Source organism: Balaenoptera acutorostrata, chromosome 10, assembly GCF_949987535.1.
Source record: "Balaenoptera acutorostrata chromosome 10, mBalAcu1.1, whole genome shotgun sequence".
Lineage (NCBI taxonomy): Eukaryota > Metazoa > Chordata > Mammalia > Artiodactyla > Balaenopteridae > Balaenoptera > Balaenoptera acutorostrata.
Window position 1 is genome coordinate 93,847,543 of NC_080073.1, and position 27,060 is coordinate 93,874,602.

The 27,060-nt window shown below is 39.5% G+C and overlaps 1 protein-coding gene across 2 annotated transcripts in view; it reads right to left on the reverse strand.

Moving 5' to 3' along the window:
- Positions 1-27,060, reverse strand: part of CAP2 (cyclase associated actin cytoskeleton regulatory protein 2) — a 136,682-nt gene that overhangs the window by 99,629 nt on the left and 9,993 nt on the right. For both annotated transcript variants that reach the window (XM_057555419.1, XM_007197169.2), the window contains exons 2-3: positions 15,384-15,505; positions 11,401-11,501 (exon numbers count right to left, since the gene is read on the reverse strand). In XM_057555419.1, coding sequence (XP_057411402.1) covers positions 11,401-11,501; positions 15,384-15,504 — 222 coding nt within the window. In that variant the 5' untranslated portion in view covers position 15,505. The remainder of the gene's footprint in view (positions 1-11,400; positions 11,502-15,383; positions 15,506-27,060) is intronic.

Here is a 27,060-nt window from a genome sequence, read left to right on the forward strand (position 1 = left end):
AGGTAGAACTGATAAATGGTCTTTTTTTGCAAAAAGAATGTTTTATAGAAGGACATATAGTTTTGTTTTTATCTTCTTGTTTGTGCAATGGAGGGCAAAGTATTTTTAAAAAATTGATTCCATGAATAATAATGTGCATTCAAATCATGCATTGTGTCCCTAAAATTCTTATTTTCCTAGTTTGTAATTATCACCAAACAGCCTAAAGCACTTTTAGACACTGAGGGTATGAATCAGTACAATGTGTGTGGTGGGGAGGAAGGGCAGGGGGGACGATAAATATTAGGGAGCATTTACCATTGACCTATCACTTCCAATGCTTGGAATTTTCCTTGAGAAATAATTGTACAATTATAAAATAGTATTTGTACAAGGACATGCCTGTAATTTCATTTCTAATAGGGGAAAAACTGAAAACAAGTCAAACATCACTAATTTTTTAAATGATTATAAATACCACTAGATGACCATCCTTGCAGGGAAGGGACCAGGTGAGGCTGGTGGGGAGCCCAGGTGTGCGCCCTCCCAGAGTCACACCCTAGGACCTCACTCATCTCACCCACATTTGGGCTCTGCATTCTTGTATGTATTATTTCCCCTACATACAATTTTGATTGTTTACATCAATTATGGTGTAACCATACAATGAAATACTATGTAGTCATTAAAAAGTGATAGTATAGACCTCAACTTACTGACATGGAAAGAGGCCCAGAGCACATGGTCTAAGTTAAACAAGCAGGCCACAAAAATAGAATGTGTAGAAAGTTTGCAAAATCTATAATATAAAACCGATCACTGTAATTTAAAAAACCCAACATAGAACTTTCCTAAATAATTAATTGTAAATTATATTTTAAAAAATGAAATATTTGAAATAATTAAAACCAGTGAGTATTTCTAGGGACTTCCCTGGTGGTCCAGTGGTAAAGAATCCCCCTTCCAATGCAGGGGATGCAGGTTCGATCCCTGGTCGGGGAACTAAGATCCCACCTGCTGCGGGGCAACTAAGCCCGGGAGCCACAACTACTGAGCCTGGGTGCCTCAACTAGAGAAGCTGCGTGCCGCAAACTACAGGGCCCACACGCCACACCTAGAGAGAGAAAACGCACATGCCATAACTAGAGAGAAGCCCGCATGCCGCAACGAAGACCCGATGCGGCCAAATAAATAAATAAATTAATTAATTAAACAGTGAGTATTTCTTAAGGCATCGGACTAGGAAAAAAAAAAAGAAAACACTATTGTATATTTAAATCTGTTTGCTTTTCTGACAGGTAGAGTATTGTTATAAGTTTGTAATCTGAACAAAACTATTCTCTGAAATAAACTTCATCTTCAAATTCAATCATTGTGTAGCTACAAAACACTTGGCAGATTGGCCCTTCTTCTAATTCTCTAACTTGCTTTTCTAACACTTAAGGAATCTAAAGCATTTTATCAACATGTTTAAACTAAATCTTTTGACTCAGGAAGCCAGAACTGCTTCATGGTTGATGAATTTTGGGTCTATACAAGTAAAGGATACTTGGCTGCTCTAATGAATCAGAAAAATTAGAGGCAACAAGTACTCCTTATTCTAGAATGCACTGTAATGCTAAGCATTGTCCTTTCATTCTGTATTATTTAAGCCATACTCTTATTTAACTTTCATGCATACGTATATGCCTTGGGTCTCCAAGTAGGTAATAGGCTCTTGAAGACTAGGCCACTGGGTGCCAATGTAGAAGGGCCTTTATTACACCAGAAGCTCAGTAACTACCGCTAAATAATGAATGACTGAAATTATTGGAAAGCAGTGTGGTATAGCAGAGAAACTGTGAGCTTAAATCTTCAGATAGGCCTGAGACAGAATCCAATGCTGCTCATTTCTAAATGCATGGCTATAAGCAAGTTACCCAACCTTACTGAGATTGGGCTTCTTTGTCTGGAATTTACGTACCTTAACGGGTTCTCCTAGTGATCAAGTAAAGCAATGTTTGTTGGCAGCTGCACGAAGTGCCTAACATAGCAGGTCCTCAATAAATGCTAGTTCTCTTTCCCTTTCTTTACAATTGCCTCTGTCACTAATATAGAAAATTTAAATAAGGCAGGGAAATGAAGTCGATCTCTAGTGACTATAAAATTTAGCTACAAACCAGATTTTGTTCATTTGTCAACCATATAGACCCGACATCAATCCATCTACACTAAGATCTCACTATGAACACTCAACCTAGGAAAGTCCTTGCTGAACACTGGTTCCCAGAATCCCCATGGATTCCCAGGCATCTTGGACTCCTGACCATGAGGTCACCCTGCAGCCAAGCTGTGTGAGATCAACACCACTTGGTGCCCACATTTTCTCACTCGTCTTTTGCTGCTCAGTGAAATCCCTTCCAGGCAATACCTCGATTCCAAGATTTTTTCTTAAAATACCAAATATTCCTTTCCCCTTCTGATGATGATAACAGTTTATACATGCTTGTTATAAAAAGTTCAAAAGACACGGATATTTAGGAAGTAAAAGCTTTTGGTAAGTTTACCCCCTAAAAATTCAATAAGTATCCTTCCAGACTTTATTTTCAATAAGGCAAATCTTTCTTAAGTGTATATATCACCTCTTTACCCTTTCCTTTCAATTCCTGCTCCATTATCCTTAGAAAATCTCTTTTCCTGCCTTTTTTGGGTCCCATTTGTCAATTCCAAAGTTATTCTTATAATCAAAGGAGAGTAACTATACACTCATATAAAGAAAAAGAAAAATCCTGTGCTTGATAGAGAAAGAAGAAAGGAATCAGGCCCAACATCAGCTGAAAGTATGCATAATCTGCATAGAAATCCCTATCTAGTTCTAAGTCCTTCTCTAATTAAATTCACACTTGCCTAGGTATCAGCATTCATAATAAATGACTGTTTTTCATTTAATGTTATTGTTTTCCTGCTTCATTTAACTAAAAGCATAGTGAAAGAGTTTTTCTAACATTTTGCATTACATAGTGCTACTCAAAAGACCTTCGGTGAAGATTTTCTTTTTAATTTCTCATCTATCACAGACTGTTTTGTAAAATAAATAAAAGAGCCTTACCAGAAAAATGAATAAAAACCAGACACACAAAGCACAAGTCCAAGTTTTTTAAATTACCAGACTTAGCAGCCTTAAAATTACTCTGTTGGATTGTTATAAAAGTTTTCCATGTCTTACTCACAATTTTTGTACTCATCTCATAGCAGACCATTAGCAGAGTTTGTGGATGGTGGTGGTCTGTGTACTACACATGGAGTCATACTCTTCTGCATCTTTGCATAGGAAACGAACCACCCATCCTTTACATTGGGTCTGTGGGCAAGTGTCTTCCAAGTTTCTAAGAACTAACCTGCAGATGAACTTTGGGGTGGGAGTCCGCATTTAAAATTTGGGACTGTCTGCACTGGACATATTGAGACAATCTACTGAATTTTTCACTTTTCACCCAGATATTTAAAATTACATAAATAAAACTAAAGACTCTTGAAACCAGGGAGAGCCGGTTATTGGAAATATGCCATGAAGTCCTGGACAAAAATTCAATTTCCCAACAGGTCCTTTTAGACTCCAAAGTTATTTCTTGCCTGATGGCTATCATTTTAATGTTAATGATCGAAGGGGAAAGCAACATGCCAAAACCCAATGCAAACAGAAAAACCAAACAAAATCCTATTTCTTTTCTAAATCTGACGTGCAGTTTAAAACACTTACAATAAGGTTCACAAAAATATCCTGTCACACATAGCACACATGAGATTTCTATTGGGCTACAAGTCAATATACTGATGGATTTTCCTATTACTTATGAATTCTCATCTAGCTTTCTTAAGGTGCCTTAGAGCTCTAGTCTTTCAATGGCTCACTTTCCTCAACTATAAAAGAGGAATGAGAATAAAGGAAATGAGGGGGGTACTACATACATTGTCAGGGCTACGACAAAACCGGGACGTGTGTGTGTGTGTGTGTGTGCACACATGGCGAACAAAAATCTATAGAATCTATGTTTCTCCAATATTTCACTTGCTAATTCAGGACATAAAACCTGGCCTTGATTTTCTTTTAACTCCTCATCTAGGATATTGCTTGATCCAAATTGTCAGCCACAGTACATTCACCTATTCATTGATTCAATAATTTGTTAAGGATTTGATTCATTTTCAATCATTCATTTAGCAAAAATTTATTAACCACCTACTATGCTAGACACTGAGAGGGCAAGAGGAAAACAGCATATTTCTGGAACCTTGAAATAGATCCCAACACTCAACAGGTGGGCCCAAAGGGATAAATCAGACCACCTATTCTGTATATTAAGCTGTTTAACCAAAGCAATTGCAAGTCAACTATCAGCATTCCAAGTACCCTGCCATTTAAAATATTTATTTTGCAAAGCGTTCTCTGAAAGGGAAAGGATTTCTATTGCAAACACATATAAGTGATAAATTATTAATTCATTGAATACCCTGGGTTTTTTTTTTTGACATCACCAAAACATCTTATACTTGATATATTAAAAAGAATTGGCTGGTAATGAGTTATAAAATGTATAAACTGTTATATTTTAAAACTTACCATATTAAACCATAATCTAAATACAACTGGAAAGGGAAAAACATACTAATGGTAAAAAAGCATATTTTGTACTTGCCTCATGCACACTAAGAAATCTGAAAACACATATCCTACAGTTAGAGTGACTCTTGGGTCAGAACACCCATATATTTGACCAAGACTGTTTTTTCTTATGTGTAGTTAATACAGCATTATAACGAATTCTTAGGTGAACAGTGGATATACATGTGTGCGTGGGCATGTCTGTGTGTGTGTGGTGTGTTCTGTGGGGATGGTTGCTTGAATAGAAATAACAAGATAATCTAAATGAAATCAGGTCATTACTTTTAGACAAAGTATTAATTTTTAGATGCTGAAGCAGCATCCAGGCAAACAATTCAATTATCCTGAAGTCTAGAAAGAAAACAACAGCAAATGTTCCCATTATTGGCATAGTTTTAGAAAGAAGGAAATATAGGGGAAAAAAAAAGAAAAAGGCAAAAAAAAGGAAAAGGGCCTCTATTTTGCAGTACTAGGTAACATGATTAAATTCTGATGTGGGAAACAATCTTCTGAAAGGGTATTTCTGAGGGGAAAAATATTTGGAGAACAGTTGCTGGTCACCCTCAGGAACTCCTGACACAGACTAAGTTGCAGATTCTTGCTATGCTTTTACGTAGAGCAACACCATTCTCTTGAGACTCAATCACCTAACTTTCCCCAGGTGCAGGCCCAGAGGGGCCAGCTGGTGGGTGACATAGCTCACCCCCAACCACAGCAGCCTGAGCACACTCAGAACACATCCCTGCATATTTCGGCTCCTCCCAAGTTTTGCTAATGCCAGTGAACATAGAACAGAAGAGGATAATCAGGACAGGCATTCCATAGGCTTTCTTAGAAGGTTTCCTTTAAGAAGCAGAAGGAAAAGCACAGATCTCATCTTAACCTGAGAGATTCATGGAACCTACCTCATTGTTTCAGCAAAATACTCTGGTAACATATTTTATTTTTGGTGGAGTAAACAGGGAGATCCTGGAGGTTAGTGATGCCTGTGGTCCTTCAAGAGATGCTTAGATTCCAAGTCCAGTTCCTTATTCAGAGCCTCTCCAAGGCTCTAAATGTGCTACGAAACTAGAATTTTCAAGGAAAGAAACAGGGATCAGATGTTCTAAAAGCAAAAATCCTTAAGTTAAAAAGTAGTCACAGGGATGTCCAACTAAGGCTGGTGACTTAACAGGAATAGGCTGTGAGTCAACGCATATGTAGGATAGCAAAATATGTGTTCAATGCTGAGAATAAAAATTCTCCACCTTCTTGGGAAGAAATGATAACAGAGCTGGATCTATCTGTGACCTTTCTGAATTCTGCAAATTTGATGTCAACAGCACAGTGAGTGAGGACCAGGCTGAGACAAGGCTAGTGTGATGGGGGAGAAGCGAAGACCCACAAGGGACACAGTTCATCCGTCCTGGAGGTCACTGTTCTCCCTGTCACCTCACTCAGTGCTACTCTGAGGAGACACATGAAAGACATGAGTCACACTGACGTTCCACCCTCTCCTCACTCGTTGTGCCTGAGCCCACCTTCGTCATGACCTTTCCATATACTGTGGAAATTTGGTAGAGCAAACTGTAATAGCTGTAGAGTGCAGAGGGCAGGAAGAGGTGGCAGATAAGTGCCACTGCTTCTCACTAGCGATCCAGTTGCCTACAAAGGCAGTGGAAGACAGCAGCTCTGGGGGTCTAAGCCGGGCATCTCCCAAACCATGGATGGAGACTTTGGAGACCAGATTTCTGGCTCTGCCATAGGGTCATGGTGCTGCATTCGACACATCATCTACCTCTCCTACCTCGCTAAGTTGTAGTTTCCTTCTCTGAAGAAAGAAACAGAAAAAGAAGAAAGAAACAGAAAAAGAGAAACGAAGAAAAGAAGGTAGGGAAGGAAGGAAGGAAGGAGGATGAGAGAGAGGGAGGGAGAGAGTAAGGAAGGCAGAACGACAAAGAAAGAAAATGAGGGGCTTCCCTGGTGGCGCAGTGGTTAAGAATCCGCCTGCCAATGCAGGGGACACGGGTTCGACCCCTGGTCCAGGAAGATCCCACATGCTGTGGAGCAACTAAGCCCGTGCGCTACTGAGCCCGCATGCCCAGAGCCCGTGCTCCGCAACCAGAGAAGCCACCGCAATGAGAAGCCCACGCACCGCAACGAAGAGTAGCCCACGCACCGCAACGAAGAGTAGCCCCTGCTCGCCACAACTAGAGAAAGCCCGCACGCAGGAACGAAGACCCAATGCAGCCAAAAAGAATAATAAATTTTAAAAAAAGAAAAAAATGAGGATGTATATTGGAATGGATGATTTCTAAGGTATTTCCTTCTCTAATAATTCTGACTATCATAACTGGCCAAGACTGTAAGACAGAAGATCCCTGATATAAAGCCTGTATGAAATCTAGATGCAGAATTCTTTGTACAAGTCATTTTTTTTTGTCTCTGCCATTTGGAGAATGTGAAAGATGTACAGATCCTTTGGGCTTGAGATTGCCAAAGTATTCATGTCTAATTATAATAAAAATAAATGTTCAGATTCAAGCTATTAGCAAGAAACTAGTCAATGGGAGGACCAACCTGGCCAAAGGCAAGCAGGACAGTGAGGAGGATCTGTATGGAACGGGCTCTTTCATTGAGTCAACTCCGAACTTGTGCTTCTGAGCATTTTTTTGTTTTTTTGGTGGGGACAGGAGGGTTTCCATATAGACCCAGGTTATAAAGCACCAAAAATGCAAATGGTCATTTTTTTAAGTGAGTACAAATTACCCATAAAAGTTTTCTAAAATCAAGGAAGAATATGGATACAATATGAAGAATATGGACACAATAGTAAAATAAATATGTAGACACTTTTGCATTATTTATTCTAGAGATAGGTCCATGTAAAGGAAGGAGTGACAACCTGTAAGACCAAGAAGGACAGACTCATGGAGGCCGCAAGGTCTTTTTAAATGAAGGAGTCTGATTTTTTTCTATATCATCATAAAGCAGGATGATATGCTGTCCTTAGTGCTCTGTGTATGCTTTTTCTGACATGTTTCCTGCGGCTTGCTTTGCAGGTTCAGATGACTGAGGTACTTTCCTTGGCACGGCGCAAGATGTTTGTTTGTTTTTAATGGTGATGCTGCTGCTCTGTCTCAAGCTCTTCATCTGGCACCTGAGTAACTAACTCCCTCATGCTTTTCACATGAGACAACGGGTGAGTCACTCAAAGGGGCTCTGAGAGCCCTTGGAAATGATGTCGTCCAGTCTCATTACTGAGAAGGGTAAGGGACTAGTTTAAGGTCACTCTATAAAAAGTAAGAGCCAGCTCTAAAATCCAAATACAAAAAAGAAGAGATCATTCTTACTTTCCCACCCTTTGGACATGTCACCCAACCAGCGTGGCATAAAATGAACAAGATATTTTGTAGATGATTTAAGTATATAACAAATCCTAGGAACATTTAGAAGAGTAATCATGACCCATCAAAAGTACGGCTATAATAATTGTCTAAATAGGTTCATCCTTTATAAAGTCCAGGAACTCAAGGACATAATATTGTGCAGTGCGATTTAACCCTACCATGTGTAGCGTCATACTTTTTCGTTGAATTTTATTGCCCTTTTGTTAAAAATGTGATTCTCCCATTTTTATTGAACAATTAATAAAAGAATATTTCTTTTTTATCCATTTTAATCGTGATAAGAAATAAATGTTCCAGACATTTACAAACATTAAAATGTAAATTCTATAAATCTCCAAAAAGGGCTTGAGTTAGGAAGAGCTATATGATTTGCAGTTGTTTCATGATTGTCAAATCATTTAGAAATAGACCTAAGATTAGTTCCATATACCATGAATAGCAACAGGACAGCTTTGTAAAAAAAAAAAAAAAAAATCACAGTCATCCATTTAAGGGTAAATGACAGCTGACCAAGGGCTTAGAATTCTGTAGGCCCAGTTTCTAGGGGATCCTTTCCTTTGACATTGAGGACTATATTTACCCTAAACATCTATTATAAAAGTATGCATTGTTTATTATTTCTTAAAAAGGGCGCAAGCTGTGTCAGTGTTCCTGGGTTGAAGGGTAATTTAAATAAGCCCTTCGGTTTACGTTGCATACAAGAAGGCTTTACAAGATCTAATCTTTTCTAAACCTGTTATGTTCTTCGGTTCAGCAGAGCTTCCTAATTGTAGCTATTAGTTCCCCTTTTTTGTGGTCTGTTCTGTCAATAGACTATTGAGTGTTCAGTAAATTAAGCCCAACCAGCAGCCAACACATCAAGACAGACGTTAAATCATAGCTCGGCTGCCCTTATTCATTATTAGTATCTGTGAAATAGCTTTTAAGCAGAGGGACAGGATTTAACATGATGCACATTTGTGTCGTTCTCAAATTTCCATACTGTACAATCAGGTATGTGGGGTTTTTTTTCCTAGGCAACAGGTGTGTTCTTGGAACAAAGTTCAACCCTCACTTCTGGCTTATGTGAGAGGCAGCAGCTGCAAGCTTAATGTCAGTGACACATGGTTCTATAAGAGAGAAAAAATAAACTACTTGTTTAACGTATTAAAGTAATGGGCAGATGGACGATAGCTGCCTGTACTTTTCTTTGTGTTGTAGAACCAGAGTCTACATTTTCGGATGACAAGTGTTTTTCTCTCTTTCTCTTCTCTTTCTTTCCTTCCTTCCTTCTTTCTTTCCCCACCTTCCTTCCTTCCTTTTTAAAAAACTAATTAGTGAAAAACATAAATTTCTTTGAGCGTTACATATTTATTATTGAGAATATTCCTTCCTTTGAGTCATACTGTTCTCAGGCTAATGAGTGGAGAGAAGAAAAAACTTAATATAAATCAAGCTACACTTTATTTATAACTCACTTTGTTCTAAAAGGAATTTAAAGGAACTGTTTACTATGTAACTTGAAGAGACTTACTTAGTATGCAAACCCTACATTTTCTTAAATGCCAAGTTAAATATACATATTTACAGGCTTCATTATTCCCCAGTAAAAAAACATTACATAGAATTTTGTGAGCTATTACTAATAAGAATTATAATGTACTGTGTACCTCAGAAGCATAATGTCAATATTAATGGTAACAAGAGTGATATAATAATTATTGTAATAGTGTTCAAGAGAGTAAACTGTTCTTTAATCATTCAAGAATCTCATTAAGTGTATTGGGGGTAATACTCCATTTTATACGTTAGCTTTCGGGTACTATCATGACTCAGTATAAGAAGCTCAGCCACTACCTTACTACAGACCAGGTTTCTGTAAACAAAAACATCAAGCTCAAGAACAGACCAGAGCAATTCTAGAGCTCTGTGATACATTAGAAGTGAATATGTCTTACTACACAGATTTTTCTAGAACTCCTGTACATCAGAGCTTCCTCTCTTTTGCCAATGAGTATTTCAGCAGGTATGTTTAATAAAAATGGAGGCCATGAGAAGAATCTTCATTTTTCTTAGATGTGGTGAACAAAAACACATTGCAAATGTGATGAGATAAGCACCTATTTAATTACAAATCTGGAACCAATGGTATAACCTGAGTCACCAGATCCCCTGGAAGACTGGTGCTGAGTGTTGCATATAAAGTCTAATTGGGGAAGGAGAATCCCTTTATACGTTTTTGTTGTTGTTGTTGTTGTTGTTTGTCTGTTTGTTTTTAACCACAAACCACAACTTTATTCAAGAATCAGATTTTCCGTGAGTCTATACTAAAAGTGATTTTGCCGGGACTCTCTCATTGCCGAGAAATCTACAAGCAGATGGATGTGGAATTCAATCCTTTGCAAGAAACAAAGGTAAATAAATAAGAAGAACCTGGTGATAAATCTCTTTTAGGTTTTTAATTGGTTTGGCTTTTACTTTAGATTTTCATAAAATGCATGCAAATAACAACTAGCCTCAGGGAGGATGCTAAACATTTAAAAATGCACAAAAGGTGTCTAAAACTGGGAGGCTGGCCTAGATATCATGAAAAGTCTCTACCAATCCAGAGATTATCGAATTCTATGACTTTGCTTTTCCTCAGGCTGCACTTTTTTTAAAAACTGTGGTAAAATACACGCAACATTAAATGTACCATATTAACCGTTTTTAAGCGTACAGTTCAGTGGTGTTAGGTATATTCACATTGTTGTGCATCAGATCCCCAGAATTCTTTCTGGAGTTTAGTTTGCATCGAAAAACTAAAACTCTAAACCTATTAAACAAGTTCCCATTTTTCTCCCTCTCCCTAGGCCCTGGCAACCACCCTTCTACTTTCTGTTTCTATGAGTTTGACTGCTCTAGATGCCTCAGATAAATGAAATCATACAGCATCTTTTTGTGACTGGCTTATTTTACTTAGCCTAATGTCCTCAAGGTTCATCCATGTTTTCGTATGTGTCAGAATTTCCTTTTTTATGGCTGAATAATATTCCTTTGTATGTACAAACCACATTTTGTTTATCCATTCATCTGTCAACAGAAACTTGGGTGGCTTCCACCCTTCAGCTATTGTGAGTAATGCTACTACGAACACGGGTATACAAATATCTCTTTGAGATCTTGCTTTCAATTCTTCTGGGTATATATCCAGAAGTAAAATTGATGGACCATATGATAGTCCCATTTTTACTTTTTTACAGAATCGCCATATTCTCTTCCATGCTGGCTGCACCTTTTACATTGCCGCCAGCAGTGCACAAGAGTCCCAATCTCTCCATTCCCTCACCAACCCTTGTTATGATCATTGTTTTAAAAAAATTTTAATAGCGGTCATCTTTTCCACAGAGAACGGGGGAGGAAAGTACTCACGTGAGTCTCAACGTCACCAGCCAGGATCCTACTCTTCTTTAAAAACTCGGCCACCGTGCTGTTCATCAGCCTATCAAAGGCCTCCACTGAGGGTGCCACACCTTTGGAAAAAGAACACTCTGTTATTCCCTGGTAGTTTAGTGAAAAGCTGGTACTGCTTTGCCATAAGTAGTATGGAAGTTTAATGTCATTCATATCATTCTCTTCCTGTTCACGAAGTCATTCATTCACCCCATATGTACTTATTAAACACTTCTCAATGGCTCAAGAAAACAGTGTTTTCCTATTTTTCATCCTTCAGAGTAAGCACTTTCACCTACATAATTTCATTTGATTCTCCCCAAACCCATGAGGTAAGTAGCACTGTCACACTTTGACTGATGAGGAAATGAAGATGCAAACAGAACACATGACTTGTTAAAAGCTCTATACCAAATAAGTGGCAGATCCAAAAACTGAACACGCCTTATGCATCCAAAGCCAGTGTACGTTCTTCTACACAGACTTGTCCAGGTGCTATAACCACCTTGCAAATAGTTACCAAGATTACTCAGGACAATTAAAAGGTAATAACGAAGTCTGGGCAAGTAGGAAAAGCAAGCTGATTTCATGCATTTTGTTCCTTCTTCACTTCCCAAGGGGAGGAGAGACAGCTAGGTGGGCATAAAAATGCCTGGTGAGCTAATCCATAGTGAATGCTCATCTGCCAAATTACTGTAAAAGCTGAAGTGACAATGGCCCAACCTGGTGTGCTCTGCATTTCTTTCCTTGCTTTTTAATTAACAAAAAAAAATTTTAGTCTAAGTCCCTGATTGCATATCCCTAATATTGAGAAAGATAATATTGAGAAATTCAGCAGTACAGGCTATTAAAATCCAAACCCAAACTTAGGAGTCCCTTTCTTATACTGGACAGGAATATCCATGCTCGTAAATGCGTAGGATAAAGCCTCCTTCTTTTTCCCTGGTTCCCACTTGCCCATTTCCACAGGCCAAAAGAGTGATAGAAACAGTTGTTTACAGTTCTTTGCACCTACGGTCTAACTTCTAAGCAGGGTATTGAAGCTGACTTATCCTAAAGTTTGAAATGCCGTATGTACCAACTCCTATAACATAAAAGGGGTGTAAACCCGAAGATTCCTTATGGATCCATCTGGAAACAGATAAACCTGCTTGTTGCCATGGGAGAGGTCTGAGAGGTCTCTGCTGGGTGTTTAAAGTGGGAGAAAGCTCTTCAAATGTGATGGGGGCCTCTACATAGCAGCATGGACAATGATGCAAGGGAATATCAATTTCCTTTCATCAGTCAGCTCTGCTCACACCTCCTCCAGGCAGCCTTTAATGACTTGTCTTTCTCCCCAACCTACAGCCTTTGAGCAACTCTTAGTCAAAGCATTTGAGGCCCTGAATAGTAATGCATCGAGACCAAAGATTCTGGAGGATTAGGACTGTGTATAATTCATCTTAGATTCCCCTGCACCTGTCATAGTGCTTGTCAATTGGCAGGCATGAAAAAATTTCTTCAACTGTTGAGTCAAACTCACCTGATTGTCAGGGTGGGGGGAAAACACATTATAAAACACATCATAACAACAGTCTCATAAGGCAGTTCTTTGATCTGTGCATACTATGGATTTGTCCTGGATTGGGTTCCTTCTAAAAGTTTCTTTTTAAATTAAAAAAAAATTAACTTTAGTTACAACATCATTGTAATGGTGATGTTTACATTTAAGGTGAGAGGTTGTCCTTAAGGAATTGTTAAAAATAGAATTTAGGAAATCACCAAAACTGACTAATTAAGAAGAAACGGAAGTGATGTTGTTTAGGGTAAGTAAAAGGTTTTAAGGATGAATATCATTCAGACATTTTACTAATGATCCTTCTTCATTTCATATTATCAATAGGATAATAAATTGCTGGCTAAGTTGTTTTAAGATAACTTACTTTAATGACTGGTTTGGAATGATTTGTTATATTAGAAAATATATGTTTAAATACTTAAGTAATTTAATTACATGCCTTCCAATTTTGCTTAGCTTATTAATTTTCTTTTTTTTTTTTTGAAGAAAGTACAAAGTGTCTTTACCTCTTTGTGTAAGTGAGGTTCAAATTATTGGAGTTTTTTTTTTTCCCTTTACTTAGCAACACTACACAGTCTCCTGGGAGTTGGATTTTAACTTTATGTATTCACAGGCTTTATATTTGTGGGCAGCAATCTCAGAGAAATGTCTTTTGATCACCTGATGCCAAAGGCATAAGGAAACAAAGTTACTAAAGAGAACATGAAAATATTTTCTTACAAATAAAGTCCACTGAATCTCATATACCAACTCCATAGTTAACAAAAAGAGGCTTAAAATGAAATCATAGATATGTCTCATTTGATGCGGAAAAAATTTACAGGCCCCTGGCAGCTTTCCTTTAAACAACACCCCCTTTCAATTCATTCAAAGCATTACGTTCGGAGTCGGGGGGAGAAAAAAAACCAGCCTGTGCATTTGTGCTCACACAGTAATTTTTGTCCCAGCGCACGTAATACAAGGCACAGCTCCAAATACGCCTGAAATTCTAGAAGCACCCATGTGGCTCTTGCCTGGTGAAAGCTTTTTTTGAAGCCCCCTCCTCCCCAAGGCTTTTCTCAAGCCCCAAAAGCCTGACAAAATTCAAAATGGGTCAGATAAGGAGGAAATGTGTGTGAGACAAGAATAGAGTTGCCAAATTAAATACAGATCGCCCAGTTAAATTTAAATTTCAAATAAATAGTGAATAAATTTTTGAATAAGTGTGTATCATGCAGTATATCCCATGCAGTATTCGGAACACACTTCTAACCAAAAAGAAAAAAAAGAATGTAGTTTATCTGACATGCAAATTTAACTGGATACCCTGTATTTTTATTTGCTAATTCTGCAACCTTAGAGAAGAAGAAGTTGGAAAAATTACTGTAGATAACTTAGAGAGCTGGCCGTGCATGGTATTTTTTTTTAAAGAAGTAGTTAACTTTTTATATGTTTGATCACATAATTTTTAAAATCTTTTTTTTTTTTTTAAATCTTTTCCCTCTACCCATCTTTTTTTTTTTTTTTTTTTTAATTTTATAGCTACTTTATTTATTTCTTTATTTTTGGCTGTGTTGGGTCTTCGGTTCGTGTGAGGGCTTTCTCTAGCTACGGCAAGTGGGGGCCACTCTTCATCGCGGTGCAGGGACCGCTCTTCATCGCGGTGCGCGGGCCTCTCACTATCGCGGCCCCTCCCGTTGCGGGGCACAGGCTCCAGACGCGCAGGCTCAGTAGTTGTGGCTCACGGGCCCAGCTGCTCCGTGGCACGTGGGATCTTCCCAGACCAGGGCTCGAACCCGTGTCCCCTGCATTAGCAGGCAGATTCTCAACCACTGCGCCACCAGGGAAGCCCTAAAATCTTTTTTTAAAAGTGTGGTATTAGCATATAATTTAAAAAACGTGTTTGGTGAGGAATAGGCAAAAGTAAAACAATGTGATGTGGTCATGTTACATCGAAGTAATATTTGGCTTCACATCAGACTCTCTTCCTTTAAAACTGCAGTTCTTAAATTTAATGACTTGTTCTCTTTAAAATTAAAATGTGCAGAATAATTCCTTCCAATTTACATTCTAATAAGGAACATTAGTTTCTTGTTGATAATTACTTAGATAATATATTTAGTCACTGAGTGTGGAAGAGCAGCATAAACATTAAAACGAAAGAATAATGACATTTGGCTCATGGATTATGCTCTTAACATGCGCAGATACAGGAAATTTTTGTGGCTTGTGGGTTGAGACTTTTTTCTTTTTCTCTTTCGCTTTTTCAGGGATCGCTTGCATTTGGTTAATGTCACGGTTACATATATAAAGGAAGGAGTAGGGGAGTTAAAGTTGATAGAAATATTTCATGAGAACTAAATGATGGGGACAAAATTAAGTGACCCACATAGAGATCAGTAATGACAACAGTTTGTGGCCCTACCTCCGCTGACACCGTTAATTTCCCCACAGTCCCCAGGAGGCCGGTGTAACCCTGCAGACAGCAACTCCAGTCGACCAACGGCCCGCTCCAGTCTTTCCATGAGCCCCTGCATCTCTGCCATCCTGGGAAAACACCGGCACAAACAGAGGCCATGTGAGCATCAGGAAGGATTAGCAAGCTGACACCATTAAACTTAACATCAGCAAGAAGGAAAACAGAAATTATTCGGAATGGCTATGGCTTTAATTACCTAGAGAGTACTTCTACATGTCAGGAAAATAGGTGAAATTCAAAAAAAAAAAAACCCATAAAACTAGGGGCAGAAAAAAAATAACAAATTATATTGAGCTTATTTTCTATTCAATTCAGTGATGTTTACAAGCCTCATATTGCAATACACAAATATTCATTCTCTTTACACCATGATCAAGTGTCTCCTTGGATGTCTTTGTTCTATGATACAATTTATACATAGCATTTACTTAAAAGCCTCTGAACATATATTACCAACATTTCTGCTAAATGGTGACAGCAGATTTTAACTATTTCCAATAATTCTTTCTGTTAAAGTATAATTCTCTAGGGGACACTAAACCCACCGATAATCCTTGTTTACGCAATTACCTTAAACCAAAGAGCCTGGCACAGAAGTACGAGTTTATCAAACTGCATCACTTAGCAGGCAACAGAGGCCATCCCCTCCAAGAGCTGGCTTCTACTTATTATAATTTGTTCCAGCACTTTTGTTGATGAATTATTTTAAATTACAATTATTCTGAATGGTGGAAGTTTTAATTTAAAATAATAAAAATGGTTATTTCCCTTTGCTGCTAGTTATTTCTAGAAAAAATTTAGTCTTAGGTGGGGTTGTTTTTGGACACAGGGATCTTCATTTACCCAGCACTCTTGGCTGGGATAAATGGGTTTTGAAGCTAAGGGACTGAGAATAAAAGTGGGGCTGGGTATCTATCCTTCCTGCTTCCAAACAGATTTTATTATAGATAGCTACACTGAGTAGCTTGAGAACAAGTACTTTAAAATTATTGGCCCTCGACTGTAATGTTACTAAGGCCACCTCTGATGAATGGAACCCAATCGAATTTGGCCAGGTTCATGAGATCCAGTGTACAGGTACCATAACTCTGACCATACCAACCTATGACTGGTTTGGGCAAAATCAGGCTGCTGCTCCAGAGAGAGGGAAACATGCCTCATCTTAATCAGTGTCCAGAGTCCTTCTCACTCTTATGAACTTTCCTAGTATCATTCTGAGCCAAACAGGACTAGCATGTTCCTGCACCAGAGACAACACTGCCCCAGGGTATGGAGAAATTTTATTGCTCTAAGATGTGTAAATATTTTCTATTGCTGCTGGGAACGAGGTAATGCATTTCTCTTTTGTATTTTGTATTCCGCTAGTTTTGAGCTTAAGCATAATAATGACTTGCCATTGCCATTTTTAAAAGCAAGGTTATACGTATGGAAACATGTGGATGGCTCTGTAATTCTGTGTCCAAATGTCAGATGGTCACCAGATACGGATGGGGGAGTTCACTGTCTATTTTGGAAAGTCATCTCCTCTGAAACTGCCAGCAGCTATTCTTTCAAAATATGGGGCAGTGTTCTCTGCGCAGCTGAAATCAGCATCTAATCCCAAGGGGATTCAAAATTAGAAGTTTCTCATCTATTCTTTTCCTCTTAACGTCAGAGCTTTTGCTTCCATTGCAATTGAAGAAAGAAAAAAAAAAAAAGGAAGAAGAAATTTAATTGAATTCTTTACGTAATCTTACAAGGGAACTGGGTATCCTGTAGGTAGGTGAAGGCCAATTGAGAAATGATAAAAGCCCCTCAAATCTTTTAATAGTTGCCCATCTGTTCACAGTTATCTATGTTCCCTGTTACTCAACGTGTCAAATGTTACCACCATAGACCTAGCCCGTGATAGAAAAAAATGTGTTTGCTTTGTTAGCAAGCTCCCTGTCCCCCAGCAGAGAAGCACCGACCACCTCCAGCCACTCCCAGAGCTGTGCAGCAAGGCCTGGTACATTTCACACACAGCACTGCTGTCCCTGCCTGTGGCTTAATCAGCCTCCCTGACAAGACTCAAACTCACACTATCTAGCAGCGCTCCATATGTTGAAAGACAGCAGGAGTGAGCCCATAAACTGCAGGGCTGGGCAGATTGGTGTGGAATGCAGTCTAAAAGCGAATCAGATGTCACTTCATGTAAAATCACCAGGAGCTGAAGTCTGGCCACAGCCTCTTAAGAGGTCAAAACACAGCTCATGCAAGTTGGAAAGATGCCTCTGGGTTTAAAATTTTAGAACAGTTTCTAAGAGACACGGAAGAACAAATAAAAGAAAGACTATACCAGGATATCAAAAATACACATTAGCATTCCCAGGGAAAATGACACAGTCCAAGACAGCTGTGCCCTCTTCTCCCAACACACACACACACACACACACACACACACACACACACACACACACACACACTTCCCCCCACATGTGCCCTCAGCTGCCAGCCAGGCTCTCAAGAATGAAGAAAGGACAGAGCTGTGGATTCTCCAAATTCTTCCCAGGCAGTTCCATTCGCCTTGGTTTTCCAAAGTGGATTTAGCCAAGTTCGGATGAGGAGGTGGGAGCCAGAAATTAAGAATTAGGCTGAGGAAATGGATAGGGCAGTCAAAGCAAATGTAGGCAGCAAAGTCAGGCTAAGGAATGAGTCAGGGCCAGGTGGACAGATGAGCTTGGATCAGGAAGCCAACAGAGGAGGGGGATATGGCAGGATGGCTGGATGTAAGAAGTTCTAAGAATCTGAGGAGAAGCAAAGAGAAGCCAGATACACAGCTGGAGAATCAAGAGACTGGGTTAGATGATGCAGCTCAAACTTGGCCTCCAGATTTCCTAGTCGTCCTATTCAAGTAGAAGGCAACCCCAAGCTGAAGTTCCCCTATAACCTACAGCTAATCGAGAATAAACACAAACATTTGACCAGAGTGTGAGGATGGGTGGAAAGAAAAAGGGAGAAGAACGTAGAATTTCATGACTTTCTCTTTTTAATGTTTTAGGAAATTATACTTGAGATTAATCTTAATTCCGTGTTTTGTATTAATTTTTGAGTATTTTGAGTTTCTTTATAATGGGAAGTGTAACTCATCCTTGTCATTTTTTTCTTATTTGAATTTCCCCCTTTCTTTTTTTAAGTTTTTTTTTTTAATCAAAGAACGCACAGAATTTACAGTCAGTAGTTCTACAAGGCTTATCACAAAAACACAGCAGTCCCCTGACTGCCTCCTTTCATTCTTTGTCTTGAGAGTCAACCATGTTCAATTATTTTAGCTGTTTCTTTTAGTAATTACCTCCTTATCTCTGAATAGCATGGTTCTATCTCTGTCTTGTTTATTTTCTTCAGTTTTAGGCATTATCCATTGAGTTCCCACCAAAAACATGAGGTTATACTCTTCTATTGCCCAATCGCCACCAGCACATTAATGCATATTTCCTCTTGTCCCCTCCTCCCAATAGCGTTATATCACAATTATTGTGTGACCAATCATCAGTGCTAACATAATTACGATCATTCATAGCCGAGTCATGAGGTAGGCTACAATTGTCTTCCATGTTTTGCACAACCTGTTTTCCTAGAGCCGTGTCGTTGCAGCTTCTCAGTTTTCTTTGTACTTAAATAATTACTCATCTCCAAGTTCTCCCCCCAGTTGTGTAAGTCTCCTTTCCAAAGGGCCAAACACATTTGGAATTCTCTTAGCTTTTTCTTCTCAGAGGCATCTCTCCTGGAGAATCACTCGAACTGCAAGACTGCTCTGCAGGCCTGCTGCACACCTGTCACCTGGGCTCTGCCTCCACCTGCCCTCCCTCCTGTGTGGGATCACCTGTTTCTTGGATTCTATATCATCCTCTTTCTTGGGGCACTTTAACCGGGAAGAGTATTATCCTCTGAAAAAAGGTACATGAAAGGTCAATTTTTTTTGAGACCTTACAAGTCTGAAAATATCTATATTTTGACTGCTGGTTTGGCTGAGTGTAGAATTCTAGGCTGGAAATTTTCCTCAGAATTTAAAAGGCTTCACTCCATTTTCTTCTAGCTTCCTAGGCAACTGTTGAGAAGTTCAAAGCCATTCTGATTCTTCATCCTTTAGATGTAACCTGTCTTCTCCTCTCTGGAGGATCTTCTCTTTATCCCCAGTTTTGGGGATCTTCTCTTTATCCCCAGTGTTTTGAACTTTCATGGTAATATGTTTTGTTGTTGATCAAACATTTTCTTATAAGTGATTTTCAAGTGTAGAAAAGACTGGAGAACGGGCAATTGCATATTGTTTGTCTGTGAGTGAGTTTATAAAACAAGTTTGTTTTTTTCAAATAAAGAAGTTAGCATTCTAAATATTTAAAATTCAAACTTCTCTCACATCAACTGAATACATTTACAAAAACTTCATACACTTCAATAAGAATATAGCCAATCAGTATTTTCTCATATACTGTCTTGGAATAATAAGCTGTTCTAGAAACAATTTCCTAGGAAAAAAGGTAGCTGTCATTGTTTAAAAAAAAATTTTTTTTTTTTTTTTTGCTTCACTGGTCATCTTATAAAACCCATTGTTAAATTACAGATATTTAGTCCCTAACATTGTCCAATTTTATGTCAAATGTCCAATGACTACACTTAACGCATGAAGAGAAACAGTATTTCTATCCTTTTTCACAGCAGTTTTCAGAAAGGGAGAGTTCCCCACACTTTCAAACCTTTTTTATAAGGTCTCAATTGTTTTGCTTATATTTAACTGGAGTAGTATAGAGGGGCCCTGGCTTTGGAATTACTAGCTAGGGGACTTTGGGAAAAGAGCTTAATTTTGGTTTGCTTTGTACTACCTGTACATAGGATTGCTATAAATATGCACGTAAAAACATAAAAAATCTGGCACGTGGTCAGTGACAAACATGTTAGCTACTGTCATGAAGATATCCCATCTTGCACTGCTCTTATGAGAATAGTTAGGTCTACATACCACTACATCAAGTTTTCGTGTACTTGAAACGTTAAGCAATCATCTAGAAGATCTGGCTAATGGAAATGACTAGCTGAAAACTTCAGGTCAGTACACCCTTATTATTTTTTTTTCAACATTTCACTTTCCTCTTCCATGTACTTATTCCTCCAACATTTCTAAAAGAGTTTTCTCAAGTCCGTGTGTGTAATGGTTACTATAAAATAAAAATTTTGCTAGGTAATTAGTAATTTTGTAGCCACAAAGTTCCCCCCTGAACATTTTTATAATGACTCTTTTGCTTTTAAATAGTCCTCTGAGAAGGACACAAGCATAATCTCTGTGGAACCATTTTTGGAAAAAAAACAATCCTTCATCCTTCATACTTTCTCAACCAAACCATCTTATGCTCAGTGGCAAGGAGTCTGCTAAGGCCCTAACTCCTCAGTCTAACCAGTTATAAAAGCAGCTTTCATAGCTGCTTTTGAACAGCTGACATCCCATGGCACAGAGTAAATGGTGATAAGCCCAGAATAACAGCCAATTTGTATTACACACTTGGTATCTACAAGACAGACTGCCCAATTAAAATACTGCCTCGTGCCATCTTTTCTGCTAGCACATGCACACCTTGCCTCCCAAGGAGACCAGTCCTAGCTTTTCATGGGCTGAGGCTGTATCTTACTTTCTTTGTATCTCCCATTGAGTCTGCATGCTGCCGCACACATGGAGAATTCTATAAATATTTTTTGATTGACTAATTAATTGGCTACCACTCACTGCCTTTCCCTCACCTGCCCACTCACTGGCATAATCCTAGATCAGGCGGAAAGCCAGATTTTCACAGGAGAAATTTCCATTTAAAAGGAGATACTAGGGCTTCCGTGATGGCGCAGTGGTTAAGAATCTGCCTGCCAATGCAGGGGACGTGGGTTCAAGCCCTGGCCCAGGAAGATCCCACACGCCATGGAGCAACTAAGCCCGTGCGCCACAACTACTGAGCCTGCGCTCTAGAGCCCGTGCTCTGCAACAAGAGAAGCCAGGACAATGAGAAGCCCACACACCGCAACGAAGAGCAGCCCCTGCTCGCCGCAACTAGAGAAAGCCCATGCGTGGCAACGAAGACCCAACACAGCCAAAAATAAAAACAAATAAATAAATAAGTTTATTTAAACATTTAAAAATTAAAAAAATAATAAAAGGAGATACTAGATTAGTTTTTCCCACTGAAACCCTCAGTGGCTTCCTCCTGTGATTTGAAAGAGCACCCTTGCTCCCCCTAACGTGAACATTTGGGCTTTCCATAGCTCCTTTTGCTTTAGGATTTCAAAATTTTTAAAACTCCACATTGTCCAAAGAGTTTTGTAAACTTCCCATGGCAAATTCATAAAACTCATAAATGCTCCTTTGGTAACATTTTCAGGTTAATAAAAGAGCTAAGTCTTCCAGGTTGCTGGTTTCAAGTTCTCACTAGGCCAAAGGTGCAGAAATAATTGTGGTGAGTTTCTCCCCTGGTTCTGTAAGGGAAACACAGATCCAAGGGATTCCAAAAATCACAAGCCTAAGATTAAATAGAAAATAGACCTGAAGGACAGGAAATTGAAGAATGTCTCATGGTAAGGCGGGGCAGCTGGCTTATATGTGAGCTCTCTGCACAGTATAATCACAATGGACCACTTTCTCTATAAGTGCACCCACATTCAAAAATATTTGTTAAACTATCATCACACCAGACTTTCCTAGTTTGTTATTTGTCTTTATTGAGACTATATCAATTACCTTCTTTCTTTTCTCTGGAAACTACCAGTCACTGGGGGGAGTGATCCTGTGATTCACTATTACTAATTAGGGTAATATTATACAGTATAGAAGAAACAAACCATGGTATTTATTCATTCGTTCACTGACTGGCTCATTGAACATGCCTATTTTATTCATTAAGTTAGTCCTCACTAACTGCTAAGCAAATGCTCATAATCTAGAAAATCAGAAGTGATTAAAATACATATTCTGCCCAGCTGTAGTGGGAGGGGGCTGGAAGCAGGTCCTGCTCAGTCAAGCCAGGGAGTTATTTCACTAAGAGACACATTCACATCGCCAAGGTACCCGCCTTCGTATCTTTCCCTTAGTTTCCTATAGGAATTTCTGGTGCCCGCTTCTCACAAACAGCAAAAAAAGCCACCATTTTCTTTTTACTGCAAAGAAGTTTCAAGAGTCTCTGAGCTTTGAAACAGTGTAATCAGAATAGGAGAGAGCAGAGAGTCATACAAGTAAAAGAACACTTTCAATTTTTCACAGAACTGGAGAAAATACATATGAGATCCTGATTAGCCAGTTGATTCCTATAAAGCCTCTATGTTCCACTGCGGAGAAAAAAGCACACTTCATCTTGATTTTCAAAGGCCCTCACCCCAGCTCCACCCCTCACCAGGTTCCTAAGAGCCCGTCACAGAGACAACTCACCCCTTCCCAAATGGAAGGCCCCCAATCTCTCTTCTCTACCACAGTTCTGCCATTTTCACTTCTTCCAGGGCCCTTCTAGGCACTGCTGCATCCATTCTCCGAATCCCAACCCTCCAAGAGGTCATCCCTTGTCCCACAAATCAGAGATAACCTCCCTTGAGGTATTTACTTCCTGTCATGTCCATCAAATCAAGAGTAGAGTACAGAAGGGTAACATAAACAAACCACATATAGAAACTACCTCCTCATCCCATCTGCCCTCTCCATGCTGGTGGCATCACTCCTCAGAACCGTCCCTGCTCAGTCTTGTAGTATAAATATTTCTCCTCTAAGTTAGAATCTCTGAAGATAGGAGGCTGGGACTCATAGCTTGATGTGGTGGAAAAAGCATTTTTGGCATCAGAGAATCTTAATTTGAGACCCAATCACTTAACTGACAACCCGTGTGACTCTGAGCAGATCACTTAACCTGTCTGAGTATCAGTTTTCTCACTTCCAATACATGAACTCATTCCTTCTTCTTCATTCACTGACTTAACACAATTGTATGCAAATATGTTTTGAGCCATGATCTGTGCTGGCTGCTGGAGCGACACACGTGGATGAGACACAGACTCTATTCTCAAGGACCATGATTTCCTTGAGGAGCAGACAGTTTGGCTGTTGGGGACAGCCAGCCCTATAGGATACCAGGACACAGGGAACTGGGCTATTTCAGCAGAAGAGAGTCCAGTGGAATCTGAGGCCACAGGGAACATCTAAGTATATCTTGAAGGCTGGTGCTGTGCCCTGACTTGGGGTGGTGAGGCTGGGTCAGGACAAAGACGTAAAATCATACTCTGAATGCTGACTGGGACCAGGACAGACCCCTGTTACATTCCCATCATGAAGTGGGAGCTCTCTTAGCTAAATGTGAGGTAAGATCCCTTTACTGAAAAGGAGCTCCATCCCTTCCCCCTTCCAACCACCTTTCTACACTCCTATGCTGTTGGGGACTCTTTCTATTCCTGTGCCCACACACTGCCCTTTTGCTCTTGCTTAGGCCGTGGAGGAGGTAGAGGTCAAAGAGATGCTTCCAGGAGTTCCTCAAGGGCCATATCCTGGCACTGGAAAAAGAAGAACCATGGAGTCCCTGCTGGCCAGGCTACCACAGCCTGGGCAGGGTTTCCATGGACCTTTTGTCCCTCCATAAAGTAAAAGTATTGCTCACCTTGTATCTAGAATACATAAAGAACACTTAAAACTCAATAAGAAGAAAAGTACTCCAATTTAAAAATGGGTAAAATATTTGAATAGATATTTTTTCCAAAGAACATATATGCAAATAGCCAACACTGCCTGTAAAGATGCTCAACATCAAGTCATCAGGGAAATGCAAATCAAAACCACGATGAGATGCCCACTAGGTTATCTGTTCTAGCTGTAACCACCAGGTTATACATTCACTAGGTGAAGTGAAGATACCCACTAGAATGGCTGCAACCAAAAATACAGATAATAACAAGTGCTGGTAAGGATGTAAAGAAACTGGAACCTTTCTACATTGCTGGTGGGAATGTAAAATGGTGCAACTGCTGTGGAAAAAGGTTGGAAGTTTCTTAAAAAGTTAACCACATATTTACCATGCTGTCCAGCCATTCCACTTGTAGTTACCTACTCAAGAGGAATGAAAGCATATTTCCACACACACAAAGACCTGTACACAAATGTTCATGGCAGCATCGTTCACAGTAGCCACAAACACACACACACACACACACACACACAATGGAAACAACCCAAATGTCCATCAACTGATGAATGAATAAACAAAATGTGGTCTATCCATACAGTGGAATATTTTTCATCAATAAAAAGGAATGAAGCACGGACACATGCTACCACATGGACGAACCTCAAGAACACTATGCTAAGTGAAAGAACCAGACCAGAAGACCATGTATTGTATGATTCCATTTATATGACTATCTAGAAAAAGCATAGAGACAGAAAGTAGATTAGTGGTTGCCTAGGGCTGGGGAGAAGCGTGGAGAGTTACTGCAAATGGCACAAAATTTCTATTTGAAGAGATGGAAATGATCTAAAATAGGATTGTGGTGGCAGTTGCATTACGTACTAATAATTATTGAATTGTGCACTTAAAATGGGCAAATTTTATGGTATGCAAAATTGTACCTTAATAAGTTATGAAAAACAAACAAAAATAAGTACTGTTCCTCTTTATAAAGATATGGTTGAAAGTCAGTTAAGTCTGAGGGACTTTGCCAGTCTTATCTCCCGACAAAGTCATAGGTGGTAACTAAACTTAACCAGAGGTTGCTCTGAATGGCCGCAACCCTGGCTCCCGGAACCAGCTGTTCAGGCCCAGACAGGTGACAGAATAGAGCACAGTTCTCACGGCTCCTCTCTCTTCTGTGCATCAGAATCACTGGGGAGAAATGGAGCTTCCTAAATGCAGATTCCTGGGCTCCACTCCCAGCAATACTAATTCAGTGGTTCTGGGTATTCCCAGGAATACACATTTTTAAGAGGCACACTTCAGAGTACAAGGACCCATGCTTTGGGAAACAGTACAGTAGAGTTGTACAGGAATGTTACAGGTGCACGTGGGAATGTATGCGGGGGGTCAGGAAGGGTGGGTACTCACTGAGCCCTGGGAAGTAGGGAGGCTAAACGAAATCTCAAAGGATGAGGAGGTGGTGTTCAGAAGAAAGGTAAGGAAGGCATTTCTGAGCCCACGCCCAGCATGTGCAAAGATATGGAGGCATTACAGCCAGAAAGTACTTATTGAGCATTCACTATGTGCCAGGAGCTACCTAAGAAAGCACAAGGAACAAGGGATTGATGAGTAGTTAGAACGAGTGGTAGACAAAGCTGGGAAGAGACTTGGGAATTCACTGTGAACATGACACTGGATTGAAGAAGATCGGAGGTAGAGACTAGGCAAGATCTGAGAAAGGATTAAATGGATTAAATGGGGTTGAGAGGGAAAGGGAGAAGGTAGGATGTCTTAGATGTCTTGCTTCGGGATAGGGTGGTACCAATAAAAATGGAGATAGGGAGTGAAGGCAGCTAATGAAGATGGGAGCTCAGTTCTCGACATCTGAGTTTGAAATGCAGACAGTGATATGAGACGATAGCTGGCAGCTGCAAGTAGGGACCTGAAGCGCTACCTAATAATAATACCTTCCTCAGGATGCTTGGTAAGATTAAAGGAGGTGATAAACTTTGTGAATTACAAAGGGATGCCCAGGTATCATTCTTATAATTTATCTCTGAAAGCTCCACAGCATTTATCACTGTGATCTGTACCCAGTGAGTGCTCAACCCGTGAACTGTTACTGCATGTGTTACCACCTCTCCTGTCCCCCAGACACAATGATGGTAACATCTCAAACATTATACTTCTAAGACCATGCCATAGAGCAAATAAACTGCAGAAACACTATTGACTGAAAGCATAAAAGGGGATATCATTTCATATAGTCAGTTGTTTCTCATAACATGACTAGAAATGTTTTACTTTATTAAACTGTCATTTCTGCATTAAGAATGCCATGTCTCTCTGGAATAATGAAGGTACTAGGTTTGCTGAAATTCCTTCTAATCTCAAAATTCTAGCATTCATTGTAGGATTTACATACAACTGAATAACAGATCCAGTAACTCTCTGAGAATCAGTTCTTAAGTGCTGGGCCCATTTTATACCTGGATATTTTCAACAAATGCAAGTGGGATCATTTGATTTCAAATAGCCAGGTGATGAATTTGGCCCAAGAGCTCTCCTTCAACCCTTTTTTTTTTTTTTTTGCTATTTCATGTGTCTCCAGCCTCCTGGGTCTACTTCCATACTTGACTTTGATTTATTACTTGTGACAAAATCAGAGTTTTCAACTAGAGCTGTGGACCACCAAAAGACTAGAAGTTCTTTTTTGCCCTTTGGACCTGGGAGCCCAAAGTAAAGAGGAAAGAGAGAAAAAGGGCAAAGAAGAAAGGAAAGAACGGTGGGGTGTAGGGAAAACGGAGGGGAAAGGGAATAAGGAAGGAGGAGGGGCTACCGGTGACAGTCCAGAAGGAGTAAGCTCACTATCACCTATCTCTAAACTGTGTGCAAAATGCAAGAAGAAACTCCTGGCTCTGAAGAATAAACAACAGCAGGAGGATTGAGGAGGGCAATCAAAACTTGAAAAAGGAACCCATTTGGGA